Source organism: Biomphalaria glabrata, chromosome 4 (assembly GCF_947242115.1).
Source record: "Biomphalaria glabrata chromosome 4, xgBioGlab47.1, whole genome shotgun sequence".
Taxonomy (NCBI): Eukaryota; Metazoa; Mollusca; class Gastropoda; family Planorbidae; genus Biomphalaria; species Biomphalaria glabrata.
In genome coordinates this window covers 16,027,974-16,041,114 of record NC_074714.1, presented here as the reverse complement: position 1 = coordinate 16,041,114, position 13,141 = coordinate 16,027,974, and the positions used below count along the sequence as shown (strand labels likewise).

Below are 13,141 nucleotides of genomic sequence, written 5' to 3'. Positions count from 1 at the left end.
CAAGTTGACTCAAACAACACCAGGATGGCCTAGGAAAGGGAAGCGAGGGACATAATACGAGTGTCGCCTAAAACTGAACTGAATGGGCAATCATTGAAACTGATAGTTGTGTTTCTGATAGATCAAGAAATGTTTTCCCTCACACACACACTATATTCATTATTTGATTTCCGATTGAAGTCACCAACGTGTGTCATGTGACATTACAACTTACGACTCCTATAGTTCTTGCTTTGAATGCAAGCATTCTCCACTGCAATAAATTTGGATGGAGCTAACTCTATTAAATATTTCCTCACGGCACGGCAGGACTAATGAGTTTTTTCTCATACTGGCATTTATGTACTACTGGGCGGTTGTTATTGTTTCACTAGATAAAGAACAAATTATTTTAGTCTCAAAACTGGTTAGCTTTATATATTTTAAGCCTATTCTTTGCCATGAAAACAATTCACGTTAACTTTCTTGAGGATGTCGCAACGTCTTCGCAGAACTTCAACCGTAATTTCTGTTACTTACACTACTCTTCTAGACATTGAATATATGTGCAGTCTACCAAAGAAATACAGTAGTTTGTAGTCTCTAATTCAGTGTTTCCCACACTTTGTCCTTAAAGGAACACTAAGCACATTTTGAGCATTTTGCGCAACAACTTACTTTTTTTTTTTTTTGAGAGGTTAATTCACGTGGTGGCCTACTAGTTAATTATTTCAGTAGTTCGTGGAACATTTATTCAGGCCTCGCTGAACACTAGGGTTCCGCGGAATACAGTTTGGGAAACACTGATTCAATTATTAACGTTACTGATATTTTACATAAGTAAAAACAAATATGTGGACAACCGTATTTCTTGTGTCTCAACAATAAAGAATAGGCAGAAATCATTGGATTTGATATAACAAAAAATTTAGTATTGGTAGGTCTTGATTATTTCAATAGGAGTCAAAATGTACCAATGGCTATGTCATTGATTCATGAACACAGTTATTTTAACCATGAGTTATCTGAAGAGATTATTTCAAACATATTTTCATCAACTAATCACACTCATGCTTGGCCATCACTAGAAAGAGAAACTGGTAAACAGCGATAGTCAAAAGTAAGATCTCGTTCGAAAAGGCGGGGAAGGGGAGGCTATATATAGATCCAACTCAGCAAGCGCTTCAGTGCAGATATCTCTTATATCAGGATGAGTTCCACATCACTAGATATATCAGCTGTTAAAAAAACTAATTCCACATCACTAGATTCTATCACCTGAAGGTCTTGCATAAATAAAAGACATTTCAGGTGCATCAGAAATGATGAGGAGTTATGCACAGCATGTTGGCCATGTAATAATACCAAACAGGGAAAGGTTCTTGTGAGTTCCACGCAGAGTAAGCTTAATGGTGACAAAGTAATTAAAATAAACATTCTTCAGACATTGGTAAGATATAGGGATTCAATCTGACGTACTAATACTAAGATATTTATATCAACTGCCTCATACATTGCAAGGTCTTTAAATAGGTACTTTACTTTTTTTTTACTTGTAATAAGATATTAGTTTGATTTAACACCACCAGAGCATGAGAGAGAGAGAGAGAGAGAGAGAGAGAGAGAGAACAAAAGCAATAATAATAATAATATAATTATAGCAATATTTTCGATTCGGGGTATGAAAATAAGTGGAAACCCAGTTGCAACCTGCATATTATGTCACATGTAAAGCAGACAAAGCCGTTGTCTACAGGGGTTGTATTTTTCTTTTCGTCTTCAGCGCCTGTCTTGGGCAGTGTGTCCCGCGAAAAACGAGTAAACATGTCCACTTTCCTTGCTGGTGTACAAGCGCAGTCTGTCGGTTATAATAGAAGTAACGACACAAATAAATATTGTATTTTGGCTTGTGAACGTGATCTAGAAGCGTGTGTGTTCATGCTTCATGAGGCGGTTGTAGGATAGTGCAAATAAAAGAAACATTTAACTGAGATCTTCAGATCAATTTTAGCAATTCTTTTATCAGTTCATAATTTCAACACTAATTTAAATGGAAATAAACCACACCTGAAGCCTCAAGCCTATCTCTAAAATCTAATTATGAAACAGTAGCAAAGAATAGATAGAATATCGTCTTTTGTCAATACTACTTGAGAAAAATACAATTTTACTGAATACAAAGAAATATTGGAGTCGAGTGCGGTAATTCCAACTAAGCCGTGTTCAAAATAAAAAGACGCAAGCCAAATTTAATTTTAATTAAAAAAAAATATTATAACGGTCAAATGGTCAAACCAGAGTTTTCATTGTGTGACCCATTATGGATTTTTTTTCCCGAACTGCGAAATTGCTAGGAAAATAGATTCGTTTTCGAAATACCCTACCACACAGAACCCACGAAATGTTTGCAAGCTAATAGGAGGAATCGTACTAAAAAAAAATATTAAAAAATCCCCAAGAAATTACTACAGAACATTAAGTCAGGTACGTAACTTTAACACAAGGCCAATTACATAAGCTTCCGGACCAATTTCACATTGTGTTCGCACTATTAAAGTGTTGACATTTAAAAGTCTAACGTGTGTAAAAGTGTCACCCAAGCGGGAAAAGGGGTGTCTGAATCAGCTAGAGAAAGCAATAACTTGGTTTGAGTTGAAATTTCTCGTAACAAAACACTAGTCATTCAAACCAAAACGTTTTAGTTGTTTTAAAGTAGCTCCATCAAACGAATGCATTATTAATGTGTTTGAATGGGAAGTCTTGTGAATGGTAGGTAGAGCGAGATTACAAAGAGATTCTGAACCAAAGGGACTTGTTGATCTCCACAAGATCGAGCTGAGGTTATTGATCTGCACCATGAAAGTTGCGCCAATGTGGAAAGAAGCAGTTAATAAAGAACAGACGATCATGCAAGGAAATAATTAGCCTTTAATTGGTCTCTGAAAGTTTGTTTGCTTGATCAAATTGAGGCATATTAAGAATAACCGAAAAGGACTTTAAGAACTGTCTCCAATGATAGATTTAGAATATTTCCGGTTGGTAAAATGGAAAGTTTTTGTAGAACAGATCAACAGATTGGAGATACAAGAAAACGTATGCAGATATAAGGAGAGACAGTAATGCAAAGATATATATATAGATAATAGGGATACAGAGCAAAGTAGTGTTTACTTTTTTAATTAATGAATATGAGAGATGGAGAGGAGTGAGAGAGGTAGGTAGGGAGTGTGTGTGTGTGTGTGTTTGTGTGTGTGTGTATGTGTGTGTGTGTGTGTGTGTGTGTGAGAGAGAGAGAGAGAGAGAGAGAGAGAGAGAGAGAGAGAGAGAGAGAGAGAGAGAGGAGTGAAAGAGACAGAGAGAGAGGTGGTATAAAAGGGGGAGAGGGGCGTGTTTTGTCAATGATGTCATTTTGTTTGTGCATGTGTGTGTTTATTGTCGATTACCTTGCAGAAAATCTACAAATGCCCTTCAATTTATGGTGGCCGCACGCAAAAAGACAAAGGAGATCGGACAGATGCTTAGTAAAATGTAAACAGTAACGCAGGCATTTGTCTGTGGTGATCTCAAGGTAAAGGCAAACTGGGCTAAAACAGGTACAGGAAACCAATTGCCGTACAGGCGGAGAACCTGCCCCGTCAGAAACTGTCTACCTTTGTCAGTGTTTCTGACTGAAAAGGACATTGACAAAGCGAAGACAAAACGTGAAAGTTTGTTTTTATTGAAACAGCTAAAATCGACTCACTCTGTCTATATGACTCGAATCTTATTATACATGTCATTTCTCAAACTTCCCATTTTCGGGTTAAGTTGAAACTTAGCACAAATATTCTTTGTGGAGTAGAAAACATAATTTAATTTTAAAAAAATAACCAATATGTAAATAAATTAGTAGTATTTAATTATTTTGTTTTATAACGAAAAGTACTAAGCTAAGGGGGAGATAATCTTTGTGTAGAGAATTAGGTAGTTAGCTAACTATGTGAAAGTAACAACAGACTACAAACCGTATTTGATATGAACTTCAATGGCTGGATAAACCAAACTCTATTCAAAAGTGATTGAAACATAGTGAAATAAACATGCTAAAAGCATTAAAGTTGTCCTAAACAAACAAAAAATTAATAGAAGTATTACCAATGGCATAAATTTACTATTGTTAGTCTATATGTAATAAAAATTATTGAAATGATAGATTCACAATAATTGGTGCGATCTCACTAAATATAGCTTTATTTGTTTTTTTAAGTAGTTTTTAAATTATACTTATTCGTACCATTCCCTCCTTTCTCTGTCCATAATTGATAAAGCGGTGAAGCACATCTTACACGCCAGCAACACCAACACAAGTTTTTAGCATGCTTTCTCACACTGAAACTTAAGTACTTGGAATGGAATAAAGGTTCTGAGGTTTACTGGCTTATTCAGACCGAGACCAATTGTCAAAGAAGGCCTCACCACTGATCTGCAACGTCGCAACCGTGGGAAGAAGGGCGACAAATAGCTCGTTGCCATACAGACCTATCTTGTTCTTGGTGCATTAATAGTCAGAAAGCTGCACCTTTTAGTCTAGGATTAGGTCCTGTTTCAAGCCACTGTGTCTACTGTATTTTAAAAGATTGTTAAACACACACACACCCAATGAATATAGAATGGGTAGATTCCAAACAATGACAATATATCTACCTGGATTGTTGAAACTAAATCCAAACTAAGGTTAACTTCTAGATTCCATATCAAACAACTAAGGAGATTTCAACATTTCCAACTAACCCATATCACTATTCAAAACATTTAGTTATTGATCGCCACTTAATTTTAGGTTTACATTGGTCACTAGTAAGGCCTACAGAACTTCAAACCAAAATATGTGTTTAATTTAGATTTACAGTGAAATACAAACATTACAAACAAAACATTTCACAAACATATGCATGTAGCCAACAACAACAATGTAGATCTTTAGGAATGGGGTGCGTGGAAAAACACGCGCAATCTCATCTAAACGTAGAAAATAAAATGTGTAACCAATACAGATCTGTAATAAAGAAACAAGCCCTAGAGAAAGCACTAAACATGTATGCAAACACGGACCATCAAGATATAAGCACAACAGACAACCAGAATGCTGTCCTCACAAACACAAATGTATATTATGCAAGCGTTACAAACATGTAATCAATACAAACACAAAGAGTTTATATAAGCACTACAAACCAAACATCTGGTAATCGTATGGAGAGCCCTGGCCCTCGTGCAGTAGGGGAGAACGCCTCCACTCGGCTACACGTAGACACCAACACAGGGGGGGCCCTTACTCAGGGCGAGCACGACTCTTCCACTCCTGTACGCTATCTTTAGTATTTTTATTTTTTTTACTTTGTATTTGTGTGCTCACTACAGAGAGAAGGGAGAGGTCCCACGACGTAGTCTGAAACCTTATCTCAAACTTGTATTGAAAACAACACTCACATCCAATCACACAGTCAAAGCTTCAGGTCGATAGCCAACACTCCGAAAACACTGTTGATGATGGACGTACGAGTCTAGCGCGCTGTGCACTAAAGCTCCTCTACACAATAGATTGGGCATATCTGTTGAACACAATGGACACCCACTACTAATACTACATTAATAAATGGCACAGCGAATAAACTAATCACGCAAAGGCTAGCGAGATGAAGGCATTCCAAGTTTGGAACCCAGCCATCCTAATCTGATTCGTGACACACAAGTTCTTAAAGACTCAAATCCTATCAAATTTAGAATCCTCCCCCACCCCCAGGTTTTTTTAGCGGAGGTAGACACAAACATAATTTTACTTTGTTTTACTTTATTAAAAATTAAAGTTAAGTTTACAACTATTCGAGTGTAATAATTAGGCTGCGTTTAAATTAGCCCAGTAAGAAGTAACCCCTAAACCTTCACTGGGACATCGTGACACAACGTGTTCGGCCCATCCTCGATATATCACTAGCAGACTATTTAAAACACATGAATTCTTCTTTCCCTAAATTGCAATGTCATTGAAAGGATTTACAGAAAGGAAAAAAAAAAAGATGACTGTATAAAACAGCAGGCCAAGCTCCATCCCCTTTCATCTTTTTCTCTCCTGCGCTCAATTAAAAATTAAAGAAACTAAATCGGGAGGAAAACTGCTCCAAGATGAGTCATGTTAATTATGGCATCACAACACAAAGGCGCCTGAGCGGAGTCGTGGTCTTCACCTAGTCCTAGCGGCTCATACCTCTACCCAGTCAATAAGAACACGCGATTGGACGTTAAACAACATTAACAGCAAATGGTACGTGTCAATTAGAAAACATGTCTTGTCTGCCTGTCTAGTTATCGCTCTCTTCTTTTATCTTTCCATATCTATCTATCTATCTATCTATCTATCTTTCTAGATCTATCTATCTATCTATCTATATCTATCTATCTATCTATCTATCTATCTATCTATCTATCTATCTATCTATCTATCTATCTATCTATCTATCTATCTATCTATCTATCTATCTATCTATCTATCTATCTATCTATCTATCTATCTATCTATCTATCTATCTATCTATCTATCTATCTATCTATCTATCTATCTATCTATCTATCTATCTATCTATCTATCTATCTATCTATCTATCTATCTATCTATCTATCTATCTATCTATCTATCTATCTATCTATCTATCTATCTATCTATCTATCTATCTATCTATCTATCTATCTATCTATGCTTGTCTGTCATCTATCTATCCATCCATCCATAGGGCTACTTCTGTGAAATAATTCTAAGTCCTAATTTCGTATATCAATAAAGCGATTACAGAGTGAAGAAAGATATTTACGACAAACGTATTGAACTGTACTATTAGCTGCAATATGTTGTTCTCGAAATTGACTAAAACGAATTTTTTGACGCAAGTAACACGGTAAACATGTGTATGTAAACACACACAGAAACACGTTTCACATGTACCATATATCACACGCGACACACTCCATGGCACTACGCTTTAAGAGCTCTCACACAAAACATTAAGGACTGAAGCACACAACAAGAGCACACGGGAGACCCGGCGTTTAGGGCAACCGCGCTCTTACAGCAGGAGACGTCAGGTCTCTCCCCCACCCTTGCCAGAGCCTCCGCGCCCCCTCCCGCCCCCCCTCCCGAAATCACCACACTCTCGCTGTCACAACCACGAGCGCCCTCTCCTTACCACCACGGCGGGAGGGTCTGCGCGCAGACTAGGTGAGCGCTACTTCTCTAGCTCACGCCAAAAGAGAGTAGGAGTGTGCCGAGAGAGAGAGAGAGAGAAGGTTGGGGAGTGAGATTTCGTTCCTACATCACGTGGTCTGATTAAAGACGGAGAGTGAGTACTAGGAGATGAGGAGAAAATAAAAGAAGATGAATTGGAAAATGGGGACACAATTGAACTCGAAATGGAGGAACATGGGAACAAGAAAGTCTGTTACATTACACATACAAAATGATGAGCCAAACACACAGAAGTTTATCCAGATATTACATCAAACTATCAACAGAGAAGTTTATCCAGATATTACATCAAACTATCAACAGAGAAGTGTATCCAGATATTAGACTAAACTATCAAGACAGATAAGTTTATCCAGATATTACATCAAACTATCAACATAAAGAAGTTTATCCAGATATTACATCAAACTACCAACACAGAGAAGTTTATCCAGATATCATATAAGAAATATTACAAGTTATCCAGATACTATATATTACATCCTTTAAACTTTCTAACAAAGAGAACTTTATCCGGATATTTGATGAAAAATTTCAACAAAAGAAACGTATCTGCATATTAAAACATTTTCACACAGACAACTTGAACCATACATTGGAAGATTTGTGTGTCTTGAACCACAAATTACAGGATTCTCTGAAACATTTCAAGACAAGTTTATCAACAAACTGTTAGATCCTTTCATACATTTCAGCATCCTTAACACACACACACACACAAAATTCCCCGCAATTGAAGCAACCCATTAGCAAACATACATTGTCTGGGCAATTTTTATTCAACTGATAATTGATGTACACAAGAGCCACGTCTGTTAACAGTAAACCTTAAAGTACTTCTTTCAACTAGATGTCTGAAAAACATTACCCTTGCAGCGTTAATTAATGATGATATTAGGCCTCAGCATTAACTGAAGCAGCACTTCCTCTCTTCTGTATCAGATAATTGCTAATGGAATTCACTGTCTATTGTAAATGATAAACAATCTAAGAGATGCATGAACTTTACAAAGGGAGGGAGCGGAGTGGGTAAAGGCATGTCTTATTATTACATTTACAAAGCTTTAATCAACTGTCTGGTTGGGTAGATTCTTGTACACATTATTTCTTCCGCTTGCTATTCGCGGACCAAATTGAAACTTTGCAAAAGTATTCATTGTCGATAACAACATATGAATAAAAAAAAACAATTAGTCAATCAATTAGTCCTAATTAATTAGTTTTGTTTTATATAGAGACATTAGGGCGTACTAAGCAAAGCAGCGATAAGCATTCTTTTCTTAAGAGAATTAGGGTGTTCGCTAAATTTGTGTAACTAACAATAGACTATAAAACCTTCTACTTTTATAATTACTTGAATAGCTCAGTGGCTAAGAAGTCGGCCTTCCAACATGGAGGCTCAAGCTCAAAATCGGACTCGAGCTCCTTTTTATAAATAATTATTTTTGAAAAGGCAGCACGGAAACCTTCTCCCAGATACCCCTTCTCCCGCCCCACTAGTCCACAACAGGGATAGGAGCACAGCGTAGTGAGCATGATATGAGCATAAACGTTGCTTTAAACAAAGACAATTAATAAAAATATTCCCAATCGTACAAGTTTATTAGTGTTAGATCTAGCCTCAGGCTAAACTGCAAGGGTCTCGGAGGAGGTTTGGCCCCAAGATGTGAGGCAGGCATGGCCCGTCGGCGTGCGGACACGCCCTGTTGCCCACAAACCAAACCCCTAGCTATAGGTCAATAGCCGCACTGCCTTGTGTGTGTGTCCCTGTAAGGTCTAAGGCTAAGGGAGTAAACCCTAACAGAAAATCCGGTCCTGGAGCCCCGTAGGCGGGGGGACAGTAGTAAGACTACTGCTCTCTGGCAAACTCCTGCAGCCACCTGTCCCCAAATTGTGATGGCTTGCCATCCCTTTGGACCCGGTCAGTATGGAAGAGAGGCGGGTGCTGACGTGTGGGCAGCCCAGCACTCGCAAATTTACCGCCCAGGCTTTCCCCCAGCAATGGAGAGGTCACTCCATCTCTGACAGTAATGTCTTTGAAAAAACACGGAGAGTGGTAGTTACCGGTGATAAGTTCCTAGCTGATTGGCGTAAGCTGGAACGCCAGGGACCACTCTTGACGGTAGGAGGGGCTTTTTAGCCTCACTGGATAGCTACTGCCTGCCTTAAGCCGAGCAGCCCTCGGACAATAAAGTGCTATCCCGCCACAGCTTGCCGCACCACTGGGTGCTTGGTGCTAAGACAAAATCAAAAAGCAAGCTGCTCACCCGCACCTGCAAATAAAATGAAAAGAAAACCCTCAACATTAATGCGTTTAGCAAGCTGGAACATACGGACAATGTGTCCTGGCTTCAATACTGACCCTGAACTCGTCACCGACATGCGACAAACAGCTATCATCGACAGAGAACTCAGCAGACTAAACATTGATGTGGCCTGCCTGCAAGAAACCAGACTGGCAGACAGTGGATCTCTTACAGAAAGCAACTATACATTCTACTGGCAAGGAAAACCAGAACAAAGCCCTAGAATACATGGCGTCGGCTTTGCAATAAGAAACAGTCTCGTCCCCTGCATTGCAATGTTTCCCATTGGCAATGAAAGAGTAGCACACATGAAATTTGCATCACCGCAAGGCAAAGTTAATATAATCTGTGCTTACTCACCAACCCTTGCTGCACCAGAAGAGGACAAAGACAGATTCTTTCAAGCTCTAGAGGACGTAATTAAAAGTATTCCAAAGTCCGAGCACCTCTATATAAATGGAGACTTTAATGCCCGTGTTGGTGATGGAAATGATGCATGGCCAAAATGCTTGGGACCCCATGGTGTTGGCAAAATAAATGACAATGGCCAAAGGCTACTTGAGTTCTGTAGCTCTCATGAACTGTGTGTAACAAATACATTCTTCTCTGGCAAGGAACGCCATAAAGTCTCTTGGCAGCACCCACGCTCAAAAAGGTGGCACCAGCTTGACCTCTGCATCACCCGAAGGATGGATCTGAAAAGTGTCATCCACACCCGTTCATACCATAGTGCGGACTGCAACTCAGACCATTCACTAGTGCTAAGCAAAATCAAACTACTTTTCAAGAAGGCTTACACTTCCACTCAACCCAGAACTAGGCGAATTAACGTCAACCATGTAGGTGACCCAGAGAAGTGTGCACTCTTTGGCGAGCTCCTGAACAGTTCAATCCCCTCGTTAAGTGATGAAGAAGACATCTCGATCAGATGGGAGAAATTAAGAGACGTAATCTACAGTTCGGCAATCACCGCCTTTGGGCCTCAAAAACACAAAAATGTAGACTGGTTTGAGGCGAATCTAGCACATATGGAACCTTGCATCGAGAAAAAACGATCTGCACACCTCGCTCACAAGACAAAGCCTAATCCAAAATCTCTGGAGGCCTTCAAAAGTGCTAATAAAGAGGCAAAACAAATGGCTAGAAAATGTGCTAACAACTTCTGGAGGGATACCTGCAACAGAATCCAAGACAGTCTCCACTCAGGAAATAGCAAAGCTCTATTTGATGTCATTAAAGCGGCCCTGGGTCCAGCAGCGTCTAAGCCTGCCCCCCTTCTATCCAAATCAGGAGAAAAAATTACAGATCAAACCAAGCAGCTAGAACGATGGACAGAACACTACCTCGAAGTCTATGCCACACAGAATACAGTAGACGATGTCGCCCTGGCTTCTCTACCAGATCTTCCAGTACTGGAATGCCTAGATGAGCTTCCGAGCCTTAGTGACCTCAAAAAAGCCATTAACTGCTTAAAAAATAGAAAATCTCCTGGGAGTGATGGTATCCCAGTGGAAGTAGTGAAAGTCAACGAATCACTCCTGCTCCCTGAACTCTATATTCTCCTCTGCCGCTGTTGGGAAACAGGTCATGTCCCACAGGACATGCGTGACGCAACTATAGTCACAATATACAAGAACAAAGGGGATCGGAGTGATTGCAACAACTATAGGGGTATCTCTCTCCTCAGTATAGTGGGCAAGATCTTTGCTAGAGTGGCACTATCCAGGCTGCAAGTGATAGCTTCTAGAGTCTACCCAGAGTCTCAGTGTGGATTCAGGAGTGGTAGGTCCACTATAGACATGATATCTTCTCTACGACTACTGCAGGAGAAATTTAGAGAGAGAGACAGACCCCTTTACATTGTTTTTGTCGATCTGACTAAAGCTTTTGACATGGTCAGCAGAAGTGGCCTTTTCAAACTCCTGAGGAAAATAGGTTGCCCTCCCAAACTACTGAAGTTAATTGAATGTTTTCACGAGGAAACTAAATGTACTGTCAAATTCAATGGAGCCCAATCAGCACCTTTTGAGGTTTGCAGTGGTGTCAAGCAGGGATGTGTGCTCGCACCTACTCTGTTTGGCATATTCTTCTCCTGTCTACTGCATTATGCGTACAGCGACATAAACGAAGGTGTGTTTCTCCATACAAGATCCTCTGGAAAACTATTTAATGTATCAAGGCTGCGGGCAAAAACCAAGGTTAGGAAGCTACTCGTCAGGGAACTCCTGTATGCTGATGATGCAGCTATTGTGGCTGATTCTGATATTCAGCTACAGTCCATGGTTGACAAACTATCTGCTGCTTGCCAGAAGTTCGGCTTAAACATCAGTCAAAGCAAGACTAAGATACTTGTCCAAAACACAAACACTGCACCTCAAGTAAGCATTAATGGCCAACCACTAGAAATTGTTGATCACTTTTGTTACCTTGGCTCCATCATATCCAACAACACTCTACTGGATAAAGACATAAACAACAGGATAGCCAAGGCAATGGCCACCATGTCACGGTTGCAGAAAAGAGTCTGGGACAACATATTGCTGACTAGCAGTACTAAAGCCCTAGTCTACCGGACCTGTGTGTTGAGCACCTTGCTGTACGGAAGTGAAACATGGTCAACCTACTCATGGCAGGAAAAAAAGCTGAATGTCTTCCACCTCCGATGCCTAAGGCGGATCTTTAAAATAAGGTGGCAAGATAAGATAACAAATGAGGAAGTGCTACATAGAGCAGGATGCCAGGACATCCGCTCTGTTATCAGCAGCAGACGCCTTGGCTGGCTTGGCCACGTTCGTAGAATGCCAGTAGGTCGACTTCCACAGGACATCCTGTATGGCGATCTAATTGAAGGCAGGAGAGCCGCTGGTCGCCCACTTTTACGTTATACGGATGTATGCAAACGCGACATGAAGCTCTTCAAAATCGACACTGGCAACTGGGAAGAGGTGGCACTGGACAGATCCACATGGAGAGAGAGCATAAAGGAAGGGTCACAGATTGCAGATGTCATACACAACAGAAGCAGAAAGAAGGGTGAAAATGCAACGGCGCCTGGTGATTTTATATGCCCAACCTGTGATCGCAGCTGTGTATCAAGGATTGGCCTCTTTAGTCACGCAAGAAGTTGCAAAGGGAAAAGATCGTCTCACGAGACGTAAAATGCCACAGAGAGAGATCTACTAACAATTAATTACACGATTGATTCAAAATAATTTATGCAATTTCACTCAATATAAGATTTCTATTTTTATAAAGTTTCTTTTTTTTTTTTTTATTTTACTCGTCCACAAACTCTTAGTCAGAAACGAAAAAGAATTTGTTACTCATATTAGGAGGCTAAAAGACAATTCAATAAATGTACATGGAAAACTAAAGAATCTAGTATCAGCAATGATTGCAAGAAATTATTTAATCTGGTAGTAATAGTGAAGGGATAGGATAGTTAGACTTGTGTGTGTGTGTTGCTTTTTTTTTGGGGGTGGGGGTGGGGGGGGGGGGGAGGGTTCACCGTGCTTGTCCTAAAAAATATGTGTGAAATAATAAGTCACAGAAAAATAGCAGACATAAATGAGCTTTATCA

The 13,141-nt window shown here is 39.7% G+C and overlaps 1 protein-coding gene across 7 annotated transcripts in view; it reads right to left on the bottom strand.

Moving 5' to 3' along the window:
- Positions 1-13,141, bottom strand: part of LOC106067067 (suppressor of tumorigenicity 7 protein homolog) — an 82,522-nt gene that overhangs the window by 56,917 nt on the left and 12,464 nt on the right. Inside the window, exons 1-2 of one of the 7 annotated variants that reach the window (XM_013226172.2) lie at positions 6,956-7,104; positions 5,194-5,570 (exon numbers count right to left, since the gene is read on the bottom strand). The exons of 2 other annotated variants lie outside the window; for them this stretch is intronic. In XM_013226172.2, coding sequence (XP_013081626.2) covers positions 5,194-5,200 — 7 coding nt within the window. In that variant the 5' untranslated portion in view covers positions 5,201-5,570; positions 6,956-7,104. Of the gene's footprint in view, positions 1-5,193; positions 5,571-6,824; positions 7,105-13,141 lie in introns of those variants that run through there. 4 more of the 7 variants (XM_056027788.1, XM_013226176.2, XM_013226173.2 and 1 more) reach the window with 4 other exon arrangements.